The following is a 25,029-nucleotide window of genomic DNA, read 5'->3' on the forward strand; positions in this document are numbered from 1 at the left end:
AAAAAAAAAAAAAAAAACAATGCTAAATAGCTAATACTTCTCTGAACATGCATGCAGTTTCACACCTCTGTTTTTTGTACATGTTATTCCTTCTGCCTGAAGTTTCCTTGTGCTTTCATTAGTCTAAACAATCTAGGGCATTTATCATGTTTCTTCTACCGCTCATCCAAATCCACGGCTGTTGAGTTGATTGTGATTCATAGCAACCCTATAGGGCAAGGTAGAATTGTGCCATAGGATATTCAAGGCTATACATCTTTACAGAAGCAGACTGCCTCCTCTTTCTCCCATTGAGCAGCTGGTAGGTTTCAACTACTGACCTTTTGGTTAGCAGCCAAATGCTTTAACCAGTATACCACCAGAGCTCCTTTCTTCTCTAGGAGGAACTAATCATTTCTTCCTCTGCCATATCCATGCCATACCCATGCTTAATTGTTGAATTTATCCCAGTCATAGTTTGCCTTTAGTCTCTATTGCAGATTGTGAGGTCATTGCACAGGTTTGGTTTGATTTAGGAATAGAATTGTAGCCAGGAGTCAGCACCATGCATTCCTGGCTCATAGTAGAGGATCAAATGAAACTTTTGAGGGAGGATAAATGCAAGTGTTAAAATTTATTTTAGAAAAATGAATTTTACCCTAAATGGATTAATCTGATCAATGAATGAACGAGATTTACTTCTGCTGTTTGGCTTTATGTGTCCTCTTTGTGCATGTCTTTATTAATGACTATATTTCTTTGTTGGCTGAAATACAGATTGGAGAAAGTGAAGACATGATAAGAGGAAGAAATTTTGATATTTCAAATGATTTTGAATGGTATCAATAATGTCTGTCTTTTTCCTCCTATTTGAGATACGGAATTTTTGAACGATGCAGAGAATTGGTAGAAGCAGGATATGATGTCAGGCAACCAGACAAAGAAAATGTGTCGCTTCTTCATTGGGCTGCTATTAACAACAGGCTGGATCTTGTAAAGTAAGATGTTGTATGTGTGTTTTAAAGATGTAAGGTGTGTACAGGCATACCTCGGAGATACCTCAGGTTTGGTTCTAGACCACCACAATAAAGTAAATATCACAAGAAAGCAAGTCACATGAACTTTTTGGTTTCCCAGTGCATTTAAAAATTATGTTTACAGTATACAGTAGTCTATTAAGTGTGCAATAGCATTATGAAAAAGTTTGAAATACTATGACAATTACCAAAACGTGACACAGAGACACAAAGTAAGCACAAACCAAAAAAACCAAACTCACTGCCATCGAGTTGGATTCGACTCATAGCAACCCCTCCTTGGGTTTCTGAGGCGGTATTAGACTTGGTCCAGCTGGGTTACCACAAACGTTCAATTTATAAAAAGCATAGTATCTGCTAAGTGCAATAAAGCAAGGTGCAATAAAGCGAGGTATGCCTGTATTTATAATTCTAGACCTCGCTTTAATGTGTCTTTTTCTTCAAGTATAGGTACGACTGATGAGCCATCTATATAGTTCTGTTTTGTAAGTAAACAACAGAAACATTCTGCCACCAAACCCGCTTCCATCAAGTGAATTCCAACTCATAGCGACTGTATAGGACAGGGTAGAACTGCCCTAGAGGATTTCCAAGGCTGTAAATCTTTACGGAAGCAGACTGCCACACCTTTCTTCCATGGAGTGGCTGGTGGGTTCAAACCACCAACCTTTTGGTTAGCAGCCAAATGCTTTAACCACTGTGCCAGCAGAACTCCTTCATTCTGCTGCAGACATCTGCTAATCAGAGAGTGTAGAAGTACCTTAATCTGGAAGTGAAACTGAACATTTTTTAAAAAAAAGAAAAGCAAAACTTTTTCTGAGTAGGACAGAAAGTTTCATCTAATGTAGGAGAAACATTGAAATAGTTTACATTGTAGTATCAGGAGGAATAGATGGGCAGGAGAAGAACTTTTTTTTTTTTTAAGCTAAATACCAAATACAATTTTACATACACATGGATTATATCAGATACCTCCTGTTCAAAGAGCACTGCTGCCCACCCACTGATTACCTGTTTCTTTGTTTCATACCTTAGCATGTAACACATACTTGTATATGTAAATGTGTCTCTATTTTACCTTATATGTGTTTAAAATCCTTGAGGTTTGAGAAAATGAAAATTTACTAACACTGCACTCACAGGCAAATTCCTTGTGGAAATGAACAGATGTATTGTTTAGATAGGATATATGAAGTACAATTTTGAAATAATGAGAGTACTTCCTATAAATTTTGAAATAATGAGAGTACTTCACAGATGAAAACCAGTCTTGTTCTGTTAATAGATTCCCTGTATATTGATGCATCACATCTATGCTGTAAAGATAGAGACCAAAACACTTAAACGCTTAAAATGCTTGTGTTTTCCAGAAAGATTTTTAAGTTTCTATTTTACTACTTTGAGTATTCATTCACAAGTAATCATTCTAATCTTACATGTATTAAGTGACATAATTTTGCCTATCTCCTTTCAAGTTAAGGAGTGAATGTCTGTAATCCTCAGCCTTTCGAAAATAAAGTCTTTCAAGAGTTGTGATAGTTAGAATATGTATGAGGGTAGTTATCATGTGTTTGATATGTAAGTTATAATTGAATGCTAGTTAGAGCAGGAATCATTACTTATATGCTAAGAATGTTTCACCAGGAACTTGTTTGATACTGTTTTGTAATCTTTTTGATTTCTATAGATCAAGGTGTTTTGGAAGTGTTATTATTATAATTTCTGTTTTCCAACACATTTAGTACTATGAAAAAATAGTGTTTTCTTTCTCAGTGTGGATTTATCAGTTTGAAATCTTAGTTTCATTTCTGTCTGTTTTAACAGGTTTTATATTTCAAAAGGTGCTGTTGTAGATCAGTTGGGAGGAGATTTAAATTCAACTCCTCTTCACTGGGCCATCAGGTGAGGTTTCTGTAAACACTGAAGTTGCTATTTGCAATCAAAAGTAGTAAGTTCATCTTCTGAGTATTATAAACCATTGTTTTCCAATAGAATTTTCTGTGATGATGGAAATGTCCTGTCCTTCACTGTCTAATATAGTAGTCTCTGGCCATCTGTGAAAAGTGGCTAATAATGTACACAAGGAAATGCATTTTTAATTTTACTTCATTTAAATTTAAATCGTGGCTATTTTTATTTTCTTAAATAGTGGCTTTATTTATTAAGTGATGGCTAGTGGCCACCATTTTGGGTACATTTATAGATAATTTAAAAGACTTACTTTTGTCTTCCCCTTCATTTAAAAAAATTATAGTTTTAAAGAGTCTCTAGAGATGATGTCTTTTGTATTTAATTAAGGGCTCTATTATGATTATCAAATTCAGATATGTGTATTGTGCTTTCTTTTCTATAATCAGAATAAGTATATTTTATATTGGGTCGCATGAATAAAAACATTAGTTCCGTGAATTTAGACTCAGTCAGTTCAGTCCTTATAACAGATAGATGCCTATTTGAAAGCTTTATAGCTGTCAGTTTATTTCAGAAAAGTGTATTCCCTCTCAAAGTAAATGTAAAGTATGTCTCTATACTTTACCTTTAAAGTCAAATGCCTTTTCAGAGTTGTTACAGAATGACCAAATTTTTAGTAGGTCAATTTGGTAAAACATTTATATTGTCACTTTCATCTGGTGTGTCTTGGCCAACTGAAACAAAAGATAAGAGACTATATTGACACTTTATAACTTCTTTTATTTTATCTTATTTCCACTCTCTTTGGTAGGTGGGGTTCACATGAACCTGAAACTAAAGTGAATAATTGTTTATTTAAGACAAGCTGAATCTTTTCTCCATAGCCAAGAACTTTGAAGAGTCTAGAGTTAACTTGGGAGCTCTGGTAGCTTAGTGCTTAAGGCACTTGACTGCTAACTAGAAGGCTGGCGGTTCAAACCCACCAACCACTCCTTGGAAGGAAAGTTGGGTAATCTACTTCTGTAGTGATACAGCCTCGGAAACCCAAGGAAGGGTCACTGTGAGTCGAGTCCGACTCGATGGCACATAACAACAACAACAATAGAGTTAACTTACTACCTTTAATCTATTGAGGGACAGTGCTTTACATGGAAGAGGTGCAAGGGAAGTTGAACTGTACTCACATGTAAGCATATATTATAGTTTCTGAAAATAAAATTATAAGCACCTTATGCTCATTACCACTCATCTGTCAGTGGAGGCTTTCATGTTGCTGTGATGTAGAACAGGTGTTAGTAGAGCTTCTAGACTAAGACAAAGAAGAAAGGCCCAGCAATCTACTTCCTAAAATCAGCCAGTGAAAACCCTGTGGATCACAGTGGTCCAGTCTGTATCCAGTCATGGAGATAATGCAGGATTAGGACAGTGTTTCGCTCTGTTGTGCATGGGATCACCATGAGTTGGGGGCCAGCTCGACAGCAGCTAGCAACACCAACAACATACCTGCAGTCTGTGCAAGTTATGCTTCTGTATATCTGGGTCATGATTATTTTTTGTTTTAAAAATAGCCCCAGTGAAGTTGAATTGTTTTAAAGTTTTCATTGTTAGCAGTAGTCATATATAATTATTATTTACATATGATTATCAAGTTTATCACCTGTACTTAAGAAGGACTGTCCAGATAGTTCTAAATTTGAAACATCTAAGAAAAAGCATTTATAAATTCTCTTAGGAAATGCTGTATCTAAAGTCCCTCAGGTCTTAGTGATACCTGCTTCTCCCTGAAGTTTTTTCTTTTTCTGCGTACTACAAAATACAGTGTAATTTTTGTGTGTGTGTTTTATTTACAGACAAGGGCATTTAGCTATGGTCATATTATTACTAAAGCATGGTGCAGACCCCACTCTCATCGATGGAGAGGGATTCAGCAGTATCCACCTGGCAGTGTTATTTCAACACATGCCTATTATAGCATATCTTATCTCAAAGGGACAGGTATGTTTTTAAATGTATCGTAAGATACATAACCTTTTGTAAATCTGAAGAGTTTGGGTAACTTATTTTTAATAGTCTGTTTTCATTTTTAAAGTGGAAGTTATAGGTACCCAGATACCCAAATATTACCTTCAGTAAGTCTAACTGTTGGATACTGCTTTTGCAGCTTCACTGGGTGCCAAAAGGACAGGTCATTTAGCTCAGTAACATATAACTAGATGTATCTGAAACTTGTAAGCCTGTGTTAGTTTTCCATGTGAGCCCAGCAGTTTGAGTTTTTAAAAAACATGACTTCAAAGCCTATATTTTTCTTCTGGTTGAATGTGGGAATGCTAGTCAGATCACTAAATTAACCCATCATTTGCTTTCATTATTTGAGCCCAAATGGGAGGCCAATTTGAATATATTGTTCTCTGTAGTAATTCCATGAAAAATAGCTCATCTTAAGAGGCATCCATTTATGGCACAGGTTAAATTATAGGTTATTGGCAGAGGGAGTTTCACTGTCAGCTATTGCCTGGGATATACTTTCTGGTTACACAGTCGTTTATGTACCAGCAGACTCTTCTAACAGGCAGGGAAACATGTTTGCTCAAATGCTGTTGGAATGACTGTGCTCCCTTTAAATAAGCACTTTCTCTCAGACTTAGCCAATTGAAGTAGAGTAATTATAACCGCTTGAGTCTCATTTTGAAATATTTCCCTACTCCAGAAAGTCAAAAAGAATTTTTCATGTTTTACTATTTGAAACATAATATAAGTCCAAAAATATAATGAGTAGCCTCAGAAGATAAGGGAGTTCTTTATGACTAGAAGTGTTAAGTGGAGGCTGGATAACTTTGTGTTAGGAGATGATTGAATGAGTTAATGTGTCAAAGAAGGTCTAAACCAAATGATTTGTAAGGTCTTTATAGTGAAGGCTATTAATATTTTTCATTTTCTCATACTTCTGTTCACATTATGCCATGCTTTAAATTTTATGTTTAGACATTCCCTTGAAAAATATGTCATAGAAATGCATGGATTTTTACCCTGTGAATGCGAAGCAGTGCTTTCTTTTATTCAAATGATACTTGAACTCTTCTTGCAGATACATTGGAGTATATTAAAGAGGTACTTTGATTAAGGGAAGAAAAAGAGAATTTTGACTAAGTTTACAGAGCTTAGTTGAAAAGTTATTCTGATTGGCTCTTCTTTTTGAACAGAGTGTGAATATGACAGATTTAAATGGGCAAACACCACTCATGTTATCAGCTCACAAAGTACTTGGGTAAGTGAGTTTAGTTGAATTGCCTCATTCTGATTCTGGCTCTGACAGCTTCCTCTGTGTGTGTGTAATTTAAAGCACCATTGAAATAAATTATTTTCTCTGTTTGAAAAGCTTTGGTGAAAAGTTTAAAAACTACTAATGGAAATAAATTTTCCTTACAGAATAGAAATCTCCTCAGATGTAATGTACAAATGCAATGTAGTAATTGGGTAAATAACACAGCATTTAATATTGGCCCAAATTAAATTCAGGATTTTAAAAAACTTGTTAACCAGTTGAACACCAACATGAAAAAGAAAAAAAAAAAAGGAAAATGACAAGCATTTATTCCATTGTATATTATCTGTATAGCAAGCAGGGTGTTATTTAATACATGGTAGCTTTTTTTTTTTTTTTTAACCTGCCATACCACATTGAATAATACTTTGCACAAAGAATTCCTTGGTTATTCAAAATACTAGCTGATTGGTTAACTGATGCATTAGCTTAAAAGATTCATTATTTGCATTTACCCCTCAAATCATCATCTCTGTTAATGCTCCTTGGTATTTTACTCTTTTGAGACAGGCCAGAACCAACTGGATTTCTATTAAAGTTCAATCCTTCTCTCAGTGTGGTTGATAAAATACACCAAAACACTCCACTTCACTGGGCAGTTGGAGCAGGAAATGTTAACGCAGTTGACAAACTTTTGGAAGCTGGTTCTAGCCTGGATATCCGAAATGTTAAGGTATGACCAGGTATCTATTTCCCTTAGCTTATTATAGCCCCAAAAGATGATTGATAAAATAACATAAAGATAAGCTGCATGTTGGCTTTCAGTTACCTCAGGGTAGATATAATTAATAATGGCTGGCTACTCTTTGAATAAGGAACTCTAGTGGTGCAGTGCCTAAAGCATTTTGACTCCTAACCAGAAGGTTAGCAGTTCAAACCCACTAGCTGCTCTGTGGAAGGAAGATGGGGCAATCTGCTTCTATAAAGATTTATCATTTTGGAAACCCAGTGGCAGTTGCTGTGACTCAGAATGGACTCAATGGCAGGAGTTACTCTTTGAATGAAGGTGTTGAGTCTGTGGATCTCGTGAGTTTTAAAATGTTTCACATGGATGAAGTAGTGAAAATACAATTGAAATTTTCTCTTCCTTTCTCTTTAAGGGAGAAACACCTCTTGATATGGCTCTACAAAGCAAAAATCAGCTCATTATTCACATGCTAAAAACAGAAGCCAAAATGAGAGCCAACAAAAAGTTGAGACTTTGGAGGTGGCTACAGAAATGTGAGGTATTTTCATATGGGGCCTGTTGTATGGGATGTAAGAATATTTATGTATGTTTTTGTTTTTTAGGTCATCAGGGAATACCAAGCAGTTGGCTTAGTGCTTCATTATATCTGCTGGTTATATCTTTCCCATACCTCCTGCAACCCAAAGTTGGAAATTTGGTGCTTTTGTTGGCTGTTTATTATTGGTTCTTAGCTAAATGGCTCTCTAACTACACATTACCTTGTGAATATTATGGAATACTTCCCCATTTATTGAGGAATGAGTTCAAATGTAATTGGTTTAGATTCTTGGAAAAGGAAAAATATTTTGGCAAGGAATTTTATGGACACTTTCCTTAGCCAAGGACCTCTGGTGGTATAGTGGTTAAAACATTTGGCTCCTGACCAAAAGGTTGAGCCCAGCAGCTGTTCTGTGGGAGAAAGATGAGGCAGTCTACTTCTGTAAAGATTTACAGCCTTGGAAAAACCCTATGGGGCTGTTGCACTCTGTCTTATAGTGCTGCCATGACTCAGAATGAACTTGATGGCGCAGTGGGTTTGGTTTGGGGTTTTTCTTAACCTGTTGTTCATTGATTTCTTTTTCTCTCTCTCTTCCAAAAAGAAAATAATAACACTCAAAATGTTTTGTTAGAATCAGGGGGATGACTTTAAAAGTGACAACATTGCAAATTTCAGGAACAGGTTTGCCCTGCTATCTGAAAGCAGAGCTTCCTAGGAAACCTTTTGTTAAGCTGAAATAGAGTAAAGCAAAGAAGCAACTACCATTAATTTATATGGGAAAAGTTTGGGGGTTTTCAGACCCAAAAAATAACATTCTAGATCAAATGAAACCTAAAATAACACTAACATAGTGTTCATAGATACATTTCAAAGCTATGGTGGCATGATGCTGAGATGCTGAGTGTAATTTCCAGGTAAAGAATTTGGCAATGATGCCACTCTCACCTCTCGGGGTGCATGCTGTCTCTTTCATGGCTCACTGCAAAACAATTGTTGAACACTGATTTCACTTTTTGCTCTTTTTCATAAAATAAAATCCTTTTCAAGTTTCTCTTGGTTAGCAAAAACAGGTACTAAATTAGGTCTTTTGTAAAAGCAAAATGGCGTAAAATAGACTTTTGAAAAGCAGGGGATACCTGCATATAATGTCACTTTATAAAACCAGATATCTTGAATTTTATTTGAAACATGAAACTCCAATTTTATTCATTTTTTAACTTCGCAATTTAAAGTTAACTGAACAATAGGAAAAGTTAGAAAGTTCAGCTTACTCTCATGAATGGCTAACAAAATCTAAGTCATAGTGGTGAATACAATTTATGTTGTTAAAGTGGGATACCAGATTGATTGCAGTGTTTTTGATGTTTTCAAATATATTATTTTTCTATAAGGAGCTGCTCTGGTAGCATAGTGCCTAAGGTACTTGACTGCTAACCAGAAGGCTGGCAGTTCAAACCCACCAGCCACTCCTCGGAAGGAAGGCTGGGCAATCCTACTTCCGTAGTGATACTGCTTCGGAAACCCAAGGAGGAGTCGCTATGAGTCAGGGCTGACCCAACGGCATATAACAACAACAACAACAAATTATAATTAGTAATTATATTTTTGGAGTGATTTTACATTAACAGACAACAGATTTCTGTGGAGAGGGTCATGAATACAACCCCTATTTTGTGTTTAGGCATTTTGAGGGAGAGAAAGAAATAACAGTTACTCATCTGCCTCCTTGGCCAGTTTCTCCACTTCTCCCTACCTCTTGCTGCTAGAGCATCCCAGGGTTTTGTACTGGACTTCCTTTCTATCTACTCACTTCCTTGGTGCTTTCAAATGGTTCCATGGCTTTAAATGCCATCTACATTTTGGCAACTTCAGAATTTATTTCTTAGTCCACACCTATCCTGTCTCATATTCAGCTGCCTACTTGATTTGTCCACTTCATTGTCTATTAAGCATGTCCAACATAAAATACTCAAAACTGAGCTCCTGCGCTCCTCCCTACCTCATCCCATAGCCTGCTTCACCTCAGTAAGTGGCAACTCCAGCTTTCCAGTCATCTCTGTCTTGTCTCTATCATACCACAATCAGAAGGACATGTTGGCTGGCTCTGCTATAGTATTTTTGAGAACCTGACCACTTTCCATCACTCTACCAATACCATTTTGGTCCAGCCATCCTTCTCTCTCATCTGGATTACTGCAGTTGCCTTCTGATCCTCTCAACACCCGGTCTACTCTCAACACAGCAAACAGATGAATCTTTTAAAAGTAGAAGTCAAATCCTGTTGGTTAGCTCCTTCATATCCTGTATCTCCGCATATCACCCAGAGTAAAAGCCAAAATTGTTACAGTGACCTACCAGGCTCTATGTAATCCAGATTTTTACGCACTATAAAATCCACTTATGTTTGTCTGTCTTCCCTGCTAGAATTTAAGTTCCATGAAAGAAAGACCTTAAATTCATTGATGTGTTCCAGGTGCCTAGAACAGTGCCTGCTATATAATATGCCCTCATATATTTGTTGAATGAATAATGTGGCTCATGCACAAGAGTGTTATATCTGCAATTGGAATTTCTGAGATCCATATTTAATTCTTTTTTGGTTGTGAGTTTATGCTGTTTATAGAGTTTAAATTTGAATTTATAAACACCATAATTAAATATGGATCTCAAAATTCCAATCCCAGATATAACACTCTTGTGAATGAGCCACATTATTCATTCAACAAAATGTGGCTCATCTACAAGAGTGGATGCCCTTTTTCATAAAGGTAGCTTGGGCACAGCGGAAGGCGGGCATTTGTGTGCATGGAGCACCCCAGCGGCAGTGGAAGGTGGGTTTTTGTGTGGAGCACCCTGGGGGCAGGCCAGGTAAGCTAGCGGGGCAGGGAAAACAGGAAATGAGTGGAGAAGTTTGGAACAGCTAAGGTGGACAAACCTGTCTGTCAGTTTGTCGTACTATGGTGGCTTGCATATTGCTGTGAGGCTGGAGGCTATGCCACTGGTGTTTTAAATGCCAGCAGGGTCACCCATGGTGGACAGGTTTCAGCGGAGCTCCCAGACTAAGAAAGACTCGGAAGAAAGAAGAGGCCATCCCCTTCTCAAAGAATTGGTCAGTAAAAACCATACGAATACCAGTGAAACACTGTCTGATATATTACTGGAAAACTTTATGACTAGCCCTGAAACATTATCCAGTATAGTGCCGGAAGATGAGCCCCTAAGGTTGGAAGGCACTCAGAATGACTGAGAAAGAGCTGCCTCCTCAGAGTAGAGCTGACCTCCATTTGCTGATGTGGCACATCTTAAGATGAGAAGAAACATCTGGAAACATCCATTAATAATCAAAACATGGAATGTATGAAGTATGAATCTAGGAAAATTGGAAGTTGTCAAATATGAAATGGAATACACAAACATCAATATCCTAGGCATTAGTAAGCTGAAATGGACCGGTTTGGGCCATTTTGAATCAGATAACCATATGATCTATCTACTATACTGGAACGACAAATTGAAGAGGAATGGCGTGGCATTCATGGTCACAAAGAATGTATCAAGATCTATCTTGAAGTACAGTGCTGTCAGTGTTAGGATAATATCCATACACCTACAAGGAAAACCAGTTACTATTATTCAGATTTACACACCAACCACCAAAGCTAAAGATGAGGAACTTGAAGATTTTGACCAATTTCTGCAGTCTGAAATTGACCAAACATGCAATCAAGACGTGTTAATTATCACTGGTGATTGGAATGCAAAAGTTGGAAACAAAGAAGAGTCATAGTTGAAAAATAAGGCTTTGGTATTAGAAATGATGCTGGAGATCACATGATAGAATTTAGCAAGACTAACTACTTATTCGTTGCAAATACCTTTTTTCAACAACACAAATAGCAGCAATACATATGGACTTCATCAGACAGAGTATACAGGAATCAGATTGACTACATCTGTGGCAAGAGGCAATGGAGAAGCTCAATATCTTCAGCCAAAACAAGGCCAAGAGCTGATTGTGGAACAGACCATCAACTGCTCATATGAAAGTTCTATTTGAAGTGGAAGACAATTAAAAGAAGTCCACGAGAGTCAAAATATGACCTTAATTATATCCCTCCTGAATTTAGAGACCATCTAAAGAATAGATTTATTACATTGAACACCAATGACTAAAAACTAGAGGAATTGTGGGATGACATCAAAACATCATGTATGAAGAAAGCAACATGTCATTAAAAAGACAGGAAAGGAAGAAAAGACCAAAATGGATGTCAGAATAGACTCTGAAACTTGCCCTTGAAAGCAGAGAAGCTAAAGCAAATGGAAGAAATGACAAGATAAAAAGCTGAACAGAAGATTTCAAAGAGCCGCTAAAGAAGACAAAGCCAATTATTATATTGAAATGTGCAAAGGCCTGGAGTTAGAAAACCAAAAGTGAAGAACACAGTCATCATTTCTCAAGCTGAAAAAACTGAGGAAAAATTTAAGCCTCAAGTTGCAATGTTAAAAGATTCTATGGGCAATATATTGAATGATGCAGGAAACATCAAAAGAAGATGGAAGGAATACAGAGAGTCACTATGCCAAAAAGAATTGGTTTATGTGCATCCATTTCAGGAGGTGGCATGTAATCATGAACCAATGGTATTGAAGTATGAAGTTGAAGCTGTACTGAGGAGGTGGTGAAAAACAAGGTTCTGGGAACTGACAGAATACCCATTGAGATGTTTCAGCAAATGAATAGTGCACTGGAGGCACTCACTTGGCCATCCCAAGAGGTTTGGAAGACAGACACTTCCTTGCCAATTGACTGGAAGAGATCCATATTTGTACCCATTCCAAAGAAAGGTGAATCATACACAATGTGGAAATTTTCAAACAATATCATTGATATCACACACAAGTAAAATCTTACCAAAGATAATTCAGAAATGGTTGCAGCAGTATATTGACAGAGAACTTCCAGAAATGCAAGCTGGATTCAGAAGAAGACATGGAATGAATGGAGGATATCATAGCTGATGTCAGATGTATCTCGGCTGAAAGCAGAGAATATCAGAAAGATGTTTACTTGTATTTTATTGACTGTACAAAAACATTTGATTGTGTGGATCATAACAAATATGGGAACATAACATTGAGAAGAATGGGAATTCCAGAACACTTAGTAGTGCTCATAAGAAACCTGTACATAGACCAGGAGGCTGTTGTTCGAACAGAACAAGGGGATACTGCGTGGTTTAAAATCAGGAAGGGAGTGCATCAGGGTTGTATCCTTTCACCATACTTACTCAACTTGTATGCTGAGCAAATAATCTGAGAAGCTGGACTATATGAAGAGGAATGTGGCAACAGGATTAGAGGGAGGCTCATTAACAACCTGCGATAAGCAGATGACACAACTTTGTTGCTGAAAGGGAGGATGACTTGAAGCACTTACTGATGAAGGTTAAACACTACAGTCTGCAGTATGGATTACACCTCAATATAAACAAAACAAAAATCATTACAACTGGACAAATAAGCATCATGATAAAAGGTGAAAAGATTGAAATTGCCAAAGACTTCATATTGGTTCTCAGTACCAATGGAAGCAGCAGTCAAGACATCAAAAGACATACTGTGTTACACAAATCTGCTGCAAAAGACCTCTTTCAAGTGCTGAAGAGCAAACATGTCTCCTTGAAGACGAAGGTGCACCTAAACCAAGCCATGGTATTTCTAATTGCCTCTTATGCATGTGAGAGCTGAGCAATGAATGAGGAAGACCAACGAAGAGTTGATGCTTTTGAGTTGTGTTGGTGAAGGATACTCAGAGTACCATGGACTGCTAAAAGAACTAACAAATCTGTCCTGGAAGAAGTGTAGCCGGAATGCTCCTTGGAAGTGAGAATGGCCAGACTTTGTCTCACCTAGTTTGGTCATGTTGTCAAAAGGGACCATTCCCTGGAGAAGGATGTCATACTTGGTAAAGTGGCGGGTCAATGAAAAAAGGGGAAGGCCTTCAGTAAGATGGATTGACACAGTTGCTGCAATGATGGGTTCAGGTATAGCTGGGATTGTCAGTATGGCACAGGACCAGGCAGTGTTTCATTCTGTTTTATATAAGGTTGCTATGAGTCAAGACAACTTGATGGCACCTAACAACAACAGATTCTAAATTTACCTTTTCTCTAAATCTGAACTTGCTCATGTTGTGTCGTCATGCACATTAGAATCAGAAGCATTTTAAACATATGATACCATTTGAAGTCATCAATCCCCAGAATGTGGCTTAAAGTAGTAAAAATTGAAGAAGAAAGGGCAAAATATATTTTTCCTCTTTGCTATTCCAAAGAAGTGCTTTGTTTTCAGGGTTATGTATCTTATAGTTAAGGGAATGCATTGCCCAGATAGGATGCTTGGTTTTCATGCAGTCAGATTGTTGTTGGTCCATAAAAGTTTTGTTATTTTAACTGTGCCTGAATAAACCTGAGGACATATTTTGGTCTTTGACCCCCACGTGGCATTTGGCACCAAGAACGACTCCCTTCATGAAAGTCTCTTCCATTAGCTTCTCTGAAACCTTTCTTTTTCCTCATTCTCATCCTGCAGTTTCCTCCTTCTTGGTTACCTTTGAGTCCTTAGTGTTTTTTTCCCTCTAAATGTGGTACCTAAGAGTCTGCTTTTCTAGCTCTGCAGACTGTCCTTGATGTGTAGTTCACTCACGGCTCTACTGCCTGTATACAGGTGTGCTCCACTTCCTCTCATGCCACTGCTGCCACCACCCCTGCCTGCAGCCTCCACCAGCAGCAGTGGCAACAAAGAAAAGCATGGTCCTGGAAGGTTTTAATATATTAGTACAACATCCAAATCACATAAAGCCCTATTTCACAGAATGTACTGTGGACATTAAGTGATGCATACCTGTACTGAAAAAAAATAAACCTCACTGTCGATGGACCTTCGAATTGGATCTGACTCATAGCTACCTCTCCTTGGATTTCTGAGGCAGTATCACTATGGGAGTAGATTGCCCAACCTTCCTTCCAAGGAGTGGCTGGTGGGTTTGAACCACCAGCCTTCTGGTTAGCAGTCAAATGCCTTAGGTACTATGCCACCAGAACTCCTATACCTGTACTGATAAGCCCCAAATCTTTTCCAGAGGGATTAACCTGCTTTTCTCACTGCCTCCTGGATAGCTCTTAGATGTCCAAGGGCATTTAAAATTATACATGCCCACACTAAACTTGTCTTTTCTGCAAACTCGTTCCTTCTAACTTTCTTTGTTTCCTATTTTAGGGCATGGAACTGTAAGGTGCTCAAGTTGAATCGTGGGTTGATTGATTTTTGTGTGGTCCCTTTAGCTGGCTTTCTGCTCTCTGCTATATAATGCTATTTGAAAGATTTTTTTTTTTAATAACAGCTTTCATCAGCACTTTTCTAAAAGGACCATAATTTCTTTCAGGGGACAAAAGCAAAATAAAGTATGTTTAAGCAACATTTTATAAAATGTAGGGCTTTTAAAAGATTATTTCTGAGATCTGTAATATCAAATTCTAGATTTATTATAAGCAATTTTGAAGAAAAACTCTTAAGGTCAGTTCTGCTGTTGTACTAATTGTTGTTATATACTTTAGAAGTAGTTCTTCTATCAAGCTAATTATATTTCATAGTTAGAGGTAAAATCCATAAAGTTCTAAACTTCTGAATCTTTTGATAGCTCTTCCTGCTGCTGCTGCTTTCTGTGATTACCATGTGGGCTGTTGGATACATACTGGACTCCAATTCAGATTCTTGGCTTTTAAAAGGAAGTCTTCTAGTAATAATGTTTTTTCTGACATCTTTGTATCCAAGGTGTGTATATTCTTTATAAACCTCATTTATTGCATTTCCAATTTGGTTGCTTATTTCTATTGTTGATTAGCTGGAATCGCAGATTTTTACTGAGTTTGGAATGTTATCACATAGCAAAACTCAGGGCTGATGGGAAGGTAGGGTTTTGGTACCATGTGATTTGACTGAAAGCAAATTGGACAACCCAATAACTTGATTGAAATGACAATTTTGGGAAAATAAATATCCTCAGTCACTTTTTGATTTAATAATTTTGATGACTATAGGGATATTTTTGTAACCGTTTCACATCTCAGCATTTTTGCCCATTTTCCAGAATTTTTTTTTCTTTTCAATATCTAAGTTCAGTTTAAGCTAGCAAGTTTAGTTCTTAATATTTTTTTAGTTAAAATAACCTAATTAAATTGTGGGAGATTATAAAATAGTAGTTGTGATATTATCCCATTTTTAAGAAAATTATTTTTACGTGATTGGATGTAACTGGTTACGAGTCAGACTTAGACTGTGTTCAATTCAAATTTCATAGCAGTGTGAGCTTGAACAAGTTGCTTCACCACACTGTGCCTCAATTTCTTCCTCTATAAAATGGGAATGATAATTGTGATAATGCGTACCTCCTGATTGAATGAGTTAATACATATAAAATGCTTAGACCATCGTTGACACAGTTAGTACTCAGTAGTCATCTTTCACACCCCAGTTTCTCCACCTTTTCTCTTCCCCTTCGCGGTAAAATGGCATCTAGTTCTTTAGGTGAGAAAAAAAGTGTCATCCTTGGTTCTTGTTTTTCCTCAGTTCCCTCTTCCAGCCAATCACCAAGTTCTTCTTATTCCCCCTCTGTAATTTATTCTCACATGATTGGCTTCTCTCCAGTTCCATAACTATCACCCAAACTTCCTAACTGGTTTCCTGCCTTGACTCTTCTTCCCTGCAGTTCACTCCCACTTATCCGTCTGGGTAGTCTTTTAAAAAGGCAATTCAGTTTCTATCTTTTCTCCTGCTTAAGGCCCTCCCTTCAGTTTCTTTTCTTTTTTTTCTCTCCAAGTTTTTCAGTTTATTTTTTCAAGCCAGGCTTCCTGCCTTGGTTATCCTCAGAGCTTTGGTGATGCAGTGGTTAAAACATTCACCTGCTAACCAAAAGCTGCTAACCTACCAACCTCTCTGCAGGAAAAAGGTGAGGCTTCTGCTTCCATAAAGATTACAGTCTTGGAAACCCTGTTGGATAGTTCTACTCTGTCCTATAGGGTTACTGTGAGTCAGAACTAACTCAATGGCAGTGAGTTTTTCTGATCCAATCACTTATATCTGGGGGTGAGTGGCCTTATGGGTGAGAAGGGCTTTGGGTGAGACAGATACTGTGTTAGACACTCATTCAGTAAATTGAGATTGTAATTTACAAATTAAATTCTTATAATTTAATCACATCCTTGGAACTAATGAATTCCAAAGTGCCAAAAAAAAAATTTGTTACTGAGCTTGCAAACCCAAAGGGACAAAACTGTACAGGTCAGTTGCTTCTCACTGTACTTAGAATAAAACCTAAATTCCTTGCTATGACTGTAAGCATTACGTGATTCACTCCTTTCCCCTCTGACTCCATCGCTCCCTCTCTTCCTGCTGCTGCACACAGCCTCATTTCTGTTTCTGGAATACATCACGCTATTCCCACCTGGGGCCTTGGCTTTTGCTTGTGTCTTTGAAGTGTTCTGACGCTGTATCTTTGTGTAGCTGGAGTCCTCTCATCATTCAGTCCTCAGTTCCAACATCACCTCCTTGAGGAGGTCATCCTGATAATTTTGTTAAACCTTCATACCTTTTGTCTATCATTCCAGGTATAAATTTTAAGATATATTCATATATAGTTTGACTATGTTAAGTAGTATGAAAGACTTAGTTTTCAAAACAAACTTGCTAAGGGGGCAAGGAGGCCACATCTTCTGACCTCCTCTAACTAACCCCACAAGAGGAGGATAGAATCACCATCAGTAGCCCAAGGTCTATTCCTGCAAGGCCAGACATGCTGCCTCCCTCCAGCCCTTTCACCAACCATTCCTCCTAAAGCACCCACCACCTGTCTCCTGGGTTTGATAAGTCACTGCAGTGGCCACACAGAACTCACAGATAACAGGGTTTATTAGGGAAGCACCAGGCTACAATTCAGGTTCAGGAGCAACACACTCAGTCTCTCTCAGCCTGCTATCTCTCACCCAACAGTCTCTCACAGTCTCTCTCCCAGCAGTGTGTGTCCCTTGGTGTCTCTCTCAGCAATGCGTGTCTCTTGCGTCTCTCTCCCAGCAGCATGTGTCTCCCAGGAGCGCGTGTCTCTCAGGAGCACGTGTCTCTCAGGAGGGCGTTCTTCTCAGCCAACAGTCAGAGAGAGTTCTGCTTCTAGAAGGCCTCCTTTTGAGCCTGGCAGAGTGGCCAAACCAACCAATCATAACATCAGAATTCTAAGCACCTGAGAGAGAGTGAGAACCTCCCAGAACATTGCTTTGTGCCACTCCCAACAGAAATACTCCAGGTGGACAACTTTAATGATCAGGAGCCACTCAGTTGCTCAGGGCAAATTCCACCACAGAGTTTGCAAAGACTTATGGCTAGAAAAGCCATACCAGGTAATTTACTATACCACAGAACTATAATGTTTAACATTTTAAGTAAATTATATATGGACTTCAAGTTGCTTTTTATACAAGTAAGATTTTTAGTGTTCTGATAACTAGTGCCACTGTTAGCACTTCACCTATCTTTTCATTATAGAGTGTCTCCTCAGGCTGGTTACTGGATAAAAGTGTTTAAGATAGTGTGCACCTGTGTATTTCATAAATATATTACTAGCTTCTCACAGAGAGCTCGTTAAATGTGAAGATGAATTTCCAAGTATTTAAAGTTTTGCATTTTAGAGTATTTGGAAATATCTTAGGTCCAGTAAGAAATACTTGAGGGGAAGGCCCTCGACAAGATAGATTGACACACTGGTTGCAGCAATGGGCTCGTGTATAGCAAATATTGTGAGGCTGGCACAGGACTGGGCAGTGTTTTGTTCTGTTTTACGTAGGGTTGCTATGAGTTGGAGCCAACTTGATGGCACTTAACAACACAAAAGAAATACTAATAAGATATACCTGAATAGAAATGTGAAGGATACATTAAAATATATATTACCTTATTGAGAATGAAATAATATAGATGCTGGTCATGAGAACTAGAATGTACGCTTCTTTAGAGTCATGATTCTTCAGTTTTCTCATGTGTCAAATGGGGTTGGTGGTACAGAATTGCATTACCACATGGAAAGTGGCATATAGTAAGCACTCAGTAAGTGAAAGCTATTATTATTACTGTTACTGTGTGGGGGAAATTAGAGCTAAAGTTAATATGAATCATACTTGTTTTCACTAATACCTTATGTTTATCCTTTTTCTTCCAGGATGTTGGTTGGATATAAAAGCCTTATATACTTACCAACAGTCTTTCTGCTAAGTTCTGTTTTTTGGATGTTTATGACTTGGTTTGTCTTATTCTTTCCTCATATCCTTTCAGCAGAATTTGAGTTGCATATCTCACTTTGCCTTTAAAAATTAGTAATGTCATTGTTAAGAATTTAGATATTGGAAGGGAACCAGGGAATGTAACTCAAATCTGTATTCATTTAATGATGCTGGTTGAAGATGGTTAATGTTGAAAAGCTACTCATTTCTGGAAATAATCTCAGAGTACACTGTGAAAACAGAGGATATCTAGTATTTATTACTCATAGGAGGGGAACAGTGTTGTTGTTGTTATGTGCCGTCGAGTCAGCCCCGACTCATAGTGACCCCTCCTTGGGTTTCTGAGGCAGTATCACTATGGAAGTAGATTGCCCACCTTCCTTCCAAAGGAGGGGAACAGTAGAATGAGTTATTATTTGAGTTGGACTCATAAAAATTTGTGTGATTGCTTTGAGATTCTTTTCAAGGTCAGATGGTGCATTTAAGTTGGTCAGTAATTACAGTTGATTAATAAATTTCTGGATACAGGGATGGCCCGAATGGGAGTGGTATTGGGGAAAATGTGGCTTCCTTTCTTGGCATTAGCTCAGTGGCAGTGGTATTATCCAAGGCAGTGATTCTCAAGCTGTTTTTGAAGCTGTCCACAGTAGAAATAAATTTACATGCATTGCCATCCCAAACATATGTAAAACAAAAGTTTCAGGAAACAGTACTCATAATGTGTCCTTTGTACATTATTACTATTTTTAATTTCATTTATTTTATCATTCTTTTCTTTTAAAAAATGCCAGTCACAGCACAGTTAACTGCTTACATGACCTACGAATGAATGGTAACCCATAGTTTAGAAATCTCATTTAAGGAGTAGCTTTATCACTTGAGGATCAATGCCCAGGTCCAAGCCCAGCTTAGGAGTGTGTTGTGCTCTTAGGTTTGGCCAAGTCCAGTCATCTGGAAGTGGGGAGGAGGATTATTTCTTGCCTTATAGCCATTTATACCTCCCATTAGGTGGGAGTCCATTCTTTGATCTTCCCGCTTCTTTCTAGGTTCCATTCTCCCCTCCCAAGGGTTCTGGGAAGCCATTATAGCAATGCTTTGCTTATAGTCTAGGGCAAGAATGAATACAGTAGATAGAAATATACCTTTAAGTATAGTCCTTTAACTTTATGTTATTTCCCTTCCTGGTAATGTCATTTTTGAAAATAAAGAAGAGGTGTTTATGGGAGAGATGCATAAGTTCACTTAAGAATATTTTTTCATAGGATTTAATGTAAAGTAAAGGAGACATTTAAGTTTTCAGAGTTCATAAATCTACAATCCATTATAGCATGTTTTCACTTTAATGCTTATTTTTTTTTCTGAGCATTATTCCTAATATTTTGCAGATTTCTTTATGTAACTTAATAGCACAGCATGCCTTAGGGTCATTTGGCTTTTTTTCCCCCAACATTTTATCACATCTAACTATTGTCTCATAATTATTGATTTTGCTTTTTAAGCTCTAGCCATAGTACCACCTTAATATAAGGCTTGGATGATAATCATTATATGAAATAAAAATACTTTTTTAAACCATCAGTATATAAAAGAATGGTATACTATATACCAAAAGTACTTGCAGAAGTCCCAAGGCTTATAAATTCTAGGATAATTGGCACAATCTGAGAAGGGCTGGCTGGTATTTTGGTATACTAACCCATGTACCATCACAGTAAACAGTTTTTAAATTGTGTTTCTTGATGAATTTATAAAATTTGAGCAATTTAGATTATTTCACATTTTGCACATAAAGTGAGTTCACTTTATATTGAGTTACTTCAAATTTGTAGAATCAAAATTGACAAAAATCTATTTTGACTGTAGTTTGAAAACCTCAGTTATAGAATTTAGTATCCAGTTCAGATTAACTAGATGAAAGATACCTAGAAACTGAAATATTTGTGAAGATGCTATTACATCAGAAGAACTGACTTCCATAGCTAGGTAGAGTCATTTTTTTTTATTATTATTTTTTAATTCTTTTTTTTTGTGTGTGATTTGGGTGAAAGTTTACAGAGAAAATTAGCTTTCCATAGAGCAGTTCACATACACTTTATCTCATGACATTGACTACAATTTACCACAATGCAACAGCTCCTCTCCCATTCCTCCCCATAGTTAACTCTTCCCTGCATAGTTACTTCTTCCCTGTGTCCTTCCCTCCATGCACTCCTGCCCTCGGAGCTATGTCCCTGTGCATACACAGCCCTTCTATTCTCCCATGATTGTTCTCTCCATAGGAGTGGAGTGTATCTACCTAATGTAAATGTTCAGCTCATATGCCTGTCTTTTGTCTTTTGTTTGGCGGGAAGCCACATGTGTGGGTTCAGTTCCAGACCTGAAGGGCAGCTAGGGGCCATAGTCTCAGTGGTTCCATCAGACTCTATCAGCCTAGAAAACCTGGTCCCTTTTCTTTTCCAAATGATTTTGAGTTTTGTTCCACATTGTTCTCCCTCTCTATCCAGGATCTCCTACATTGATTCCCCCTCCGAGTGGTTGACAGTGATAAGCTAGGTAGAGTTTTAAGATGTTAGAGTTGACAAGGTGGAATGTTTTACTTGCGTATACAACATAAAGCCATTTGATCCAAGCATCCATTGGAACTTGCTACTCAAGAGGGTGTGTGAGTCACTAGGTGTCATACTTTACCACCAGATAAATGTTTTCAAGGTGAAATGCTGTTTGAGCTGCCCTGTGTTTCCATCCTAGGCATTTTGACTAGGTTTCTTTCAGGCTGCCAAGTCTGATTTAGTGGGGGCTTCTGCTTCCCCAGCCACCTGGCCCATTATGGGAAGAGGTCTTGGGCACTGTGGAAAGAGTACAGTCTTTGTAACCAAAAAGAATGGGTTTGAGGTTTAGCTCGTTTTCTTACTAGTTGTGTACTATTGGGCAAGCTACTTAATTTCACTGAGTCTCAGTTTTTCTGTAAAATGGGGGCAACAATACCGAGCTCAGGAGATGACTCTAAGAATTACTATGCTATATATCATCTATATAGGAGCTCTGGTAGCATAGTGCATAAAGCACCTGACTGCTAACCAGAAGGCTGGCGGTTCAGACCCCCCAGCCACCCCTCAGAAGGAAGGTTGGGCAATCTACTTCCGTAGTGATACCACCTTGGAAACCCAAGGAGGGGTCGCTATGAGTCGGGTCCGACTCAACAGCACGTAACAACAACAACATATACCGTCTATAAAGTGCTGACCACAGTTCTCCTTTCATAATTGACCTTCTATAAATTAATACCTATTTTTTATTATTATTATTGTTGTGTGCTATTGAGTTGATTCTGATTAAATAGTGAGCCTTGTATGGCAGAGTAGAATCACCCCATAGGGTTTCCTAAGCTGTAATTTTTACAGAAGTAAATTATCAGGTCTTTTCTACTTTTATTATGGATATATAATTATTGTTAATTACTCTTATGAAAAAAATTTGCACGGGAGGCTGCATTTGAAACTAATTTTAAGGGCAATTCTGGATTGACTCCTCAGGCATTCATTTTCTTTTGATGCCTTTTATATATTCAGCAAACAGTGTATTTGGCTTTTATAAGGAGGGAATTGAATGAAAGAGAATAGAACTTCTCTGATGAACAGGTAAGATTAAGATGAAACAAATGGTGAACCTTTGAATGTTGCATTTGTGATACTGGCTATAACTAACTGAATTCAGTTTCCAAACCCAAACCAAACCCACTACCATGGACTGAGTCAATTTCAACTTATAGTGACCCTATAGAACAGAGTAGAACTCCCCCATAGGGTTCCCAAGGCTGTGAATCTTTACAGAAGCATACTGCATCTTTCTCCTATGAAGCCACTGATGAGTTCAAATCACTGACCTCTGGGTTAGCTGCCAAATGCCTTAACCACTGAACCACCAGAGCTCCTCAGTTGAGTTAAGAGGGATTAATACATGTAAAGACCTATACTTGGCTTCAGAGAATCAGCTGTTACAAGTGCATGTAATGGTGAGCTATGACATATCTTCAGGTCAAGTGAAAAAGAACCAGGAGTTTGGAATAAGGCCCAGGGTGGGCAGTGACTCAGCTTTAAGGAAGCCAGTGTGTTTTCAAACAGTATTACGGGATTTGAGTGCCCAGATAAAGAGAATCAATGAAATGGCAATCTCACTGTCCCAGTGGTCAGTACATACCTGAAATGTGTTTGCTCTGCTTTCAGTTCTGTTCTTTTAAAAAAAAGAAGACAAACAGGAGTATGTACAGAGGATATTTCCAGGAAATGTGTCATGTGAGGAACAATGTTGCTGATTATCCTGGCAGGATGATTATTGCCTCCCATTGCCAGTATTTGGAATTTTATCACTTAGAAGCCTAAGCATTGTATAGAATGGGCACTCAATAAACATTTATTGAACAAATGGGAGAATAAGCTGATAGGCCACGTATAGAGTAGATCTACACTGTAGATCTAAAGAGTGAAGACCAGAAGACCAGTTGGTAGAAGCTATAGAGTGGCAAATTTCAGTGCCGTATTTCTGTAAAGTGGGGCCAACAATACCAAGGTCTAGAGATGGCTATAAGAATTACTATGCTGTACCATCTATAAACTGCTGACCACAGTCCTTCTTTCATAATTGACCTCTATAAATTAATACCTATTTTTTAAATTATTGTTGTTGTGTGCTATTGAGTTGATTCTGACTCAGTAGTGAGCCTTATAGGACAGAGTAAATTACTTGTACTTAACTGTAAAAGGGTCATAAGCTAACTGGGAGAGGGGGTGGGGGGAGGGGCAATGTCTACAAATAACTGCAAGTGCCGGAGAAAAAGCACTTGAGTTCAGGGAAGGGAGAGAATCCTTCTCTGTAGTGTATCAGAAAAGACCTACTAGGGAAGGGAGAGTGTAAATTAGGTCTTGAAGCAGTTAGGCCTTGAACATCCTAAAAGAGTCAAAGCTATATGGAGGGAAGTGGAGGCATTTCAGGCCGAAGACTGGACCCCACGAGTAAGGGCACAAAAGCAAGGAATGTCACAATCCAGTTTACTTGGAGAGAGGAGATTCAGTGATTTTTCTTGGGTTTTACCTATTTGTAAGTTACTCAGAACAAGAGCTCACATATCAGTCAGCTCACAGCCCATTATACAGGATCATCGTATGACTTCACCACAGCTTCAAACTGGTTCATTCCAGTTTAACTCCCATCTACCCCAGATATACTGGATCAGAATCTATATTTTAATAAGATCCCTGTAAGTCACCTGAGAATTTTGTTGAAATGGAGATTCTGATTGAGTGTATCTGGAGTGGAAAATTCTCAGCAGGGGATCAAACCAGAATGAACCAGTTTGAAACCCCGGACTTAACTGAAAGTATTTTTGAGAATATGCTATGTGCGTTGATAAGGATCTGATGGGAAAAAAATAGTAAATGATTCTTTAAAAGGCCTTGCCCTATTAATAGTGTTCTTTGTTCATTTTAAATAATCTATTAAGATTTCAATTCATGCAACTTCTCTGAGCACACCTTTTTTTTTTTTTTTTTAAACCCAACCACCTACAGATAAACTGATAAACTCAACCAACAAGATTTGTTCATGCCTATTTGAACCAGGTGTGGTTGTGCTGGTCTTTGTGGGTTAGAGCAGGGCTTCTCAAACTTGAATGTTAAGATGAATCACCTGGGGATTGTTAAAATAAATTGAGAGCCCGATTCTGTAGGTCTGGGGTGATGTATGAAGTTCTGTCTTTGTAACGAGTTCCCGGGAGATCTTGATGCTTTGGGTCCATGGACCACACTTAGAATATAGAAGGTATGTAGTCTATTTTATGGCTGCCTTTTCCTCTTCAAAGTTTGGCACATAAGAGTTTGCATTCAGTAGCTTCTCATTATATCTACTATGTCAAGGATGTATATCGGGTGAGAAAAATTGGTTTGCCACCATTACACAGTCACTTGTCTTAACCAGCAGCAAAATTTTATTTGTTATAAAAATAATTTATACCACTTTAAAAACATTTCAAAGGAGGTAATGTTTATCTTTGAAACACTTTTTATCTTAAATTATCTATAATATCTATCTTCCCCAAGTATTACTTCAATTTGTAATTACTTTGCAAGAAGAGCAGTTCCTTTTGTTTCTAAATTAACTCAGCCTAATAAATGGAGCTCTGGTAGCATAGTAGCTAAAGCACTTGACTGCTAACCAGAAGGCTGGTGGTTCAA

At 37.9% G+C, this 25,029-nt stretch overlaps 1 protein-coding gene across 1 annotated transcript in view; it reads left to right on the top strand.

The window, feature by feature from the left end:
- Positions 1-25,029, top strand: part of ZDHHC13 (zinc finger DHHC-type palmitoyltransferase 13) — a 59,847-nt gene that overhangs the window by 19,180 nt on the left and 15,638 nt on the right. The window contains exons 3-10 of the mRNA XM_042782800.1: positions 855-977; positions 2,841-2,918; positions 4,778-4,922; positions 6,128-6,192; positions 6,760-6,922; positions 7,350-7,475; positions 15,178-15,311; positions 18,742-18,842. Of these exons, the coding sequence (XP_042638734.1) occupies positions 855-977; positions 2,841-2,918; positions 4,778-4,922; positions 6,128-6,192; positions 6,760-6,922; positions 7,350-7,475; positions 15,178-15,311; positions 18,742-18,842 (935 nt within the window). The remainder of the gene's footprint in view (positions 1-854; positions 978-2,840; positions 2,919-4,777; positions 4,923-6,127; positions 6,193-6,759; positions 6,923-7,349; positions 7,476-15,177; positions 15,312-18,741; positions 18,843-25,029) is intronic.

This window comes from Orycteropus afer, unplaced genomic scaffold, assembly GCF_000298275.1.
Source record: "Orycteropus afer afer isolate SDZICR_OR568_19922 unplaced genomic scaffold, OryAfe1.0 scaffold00014, whole genome shotgun sequence".
Lineage (NCBI taxonomy): Eukaryota > Metazoa > Chordata > Mammalia > Tubulidentata > Orycteropodidae > Orycteropus > Orycteropus afer.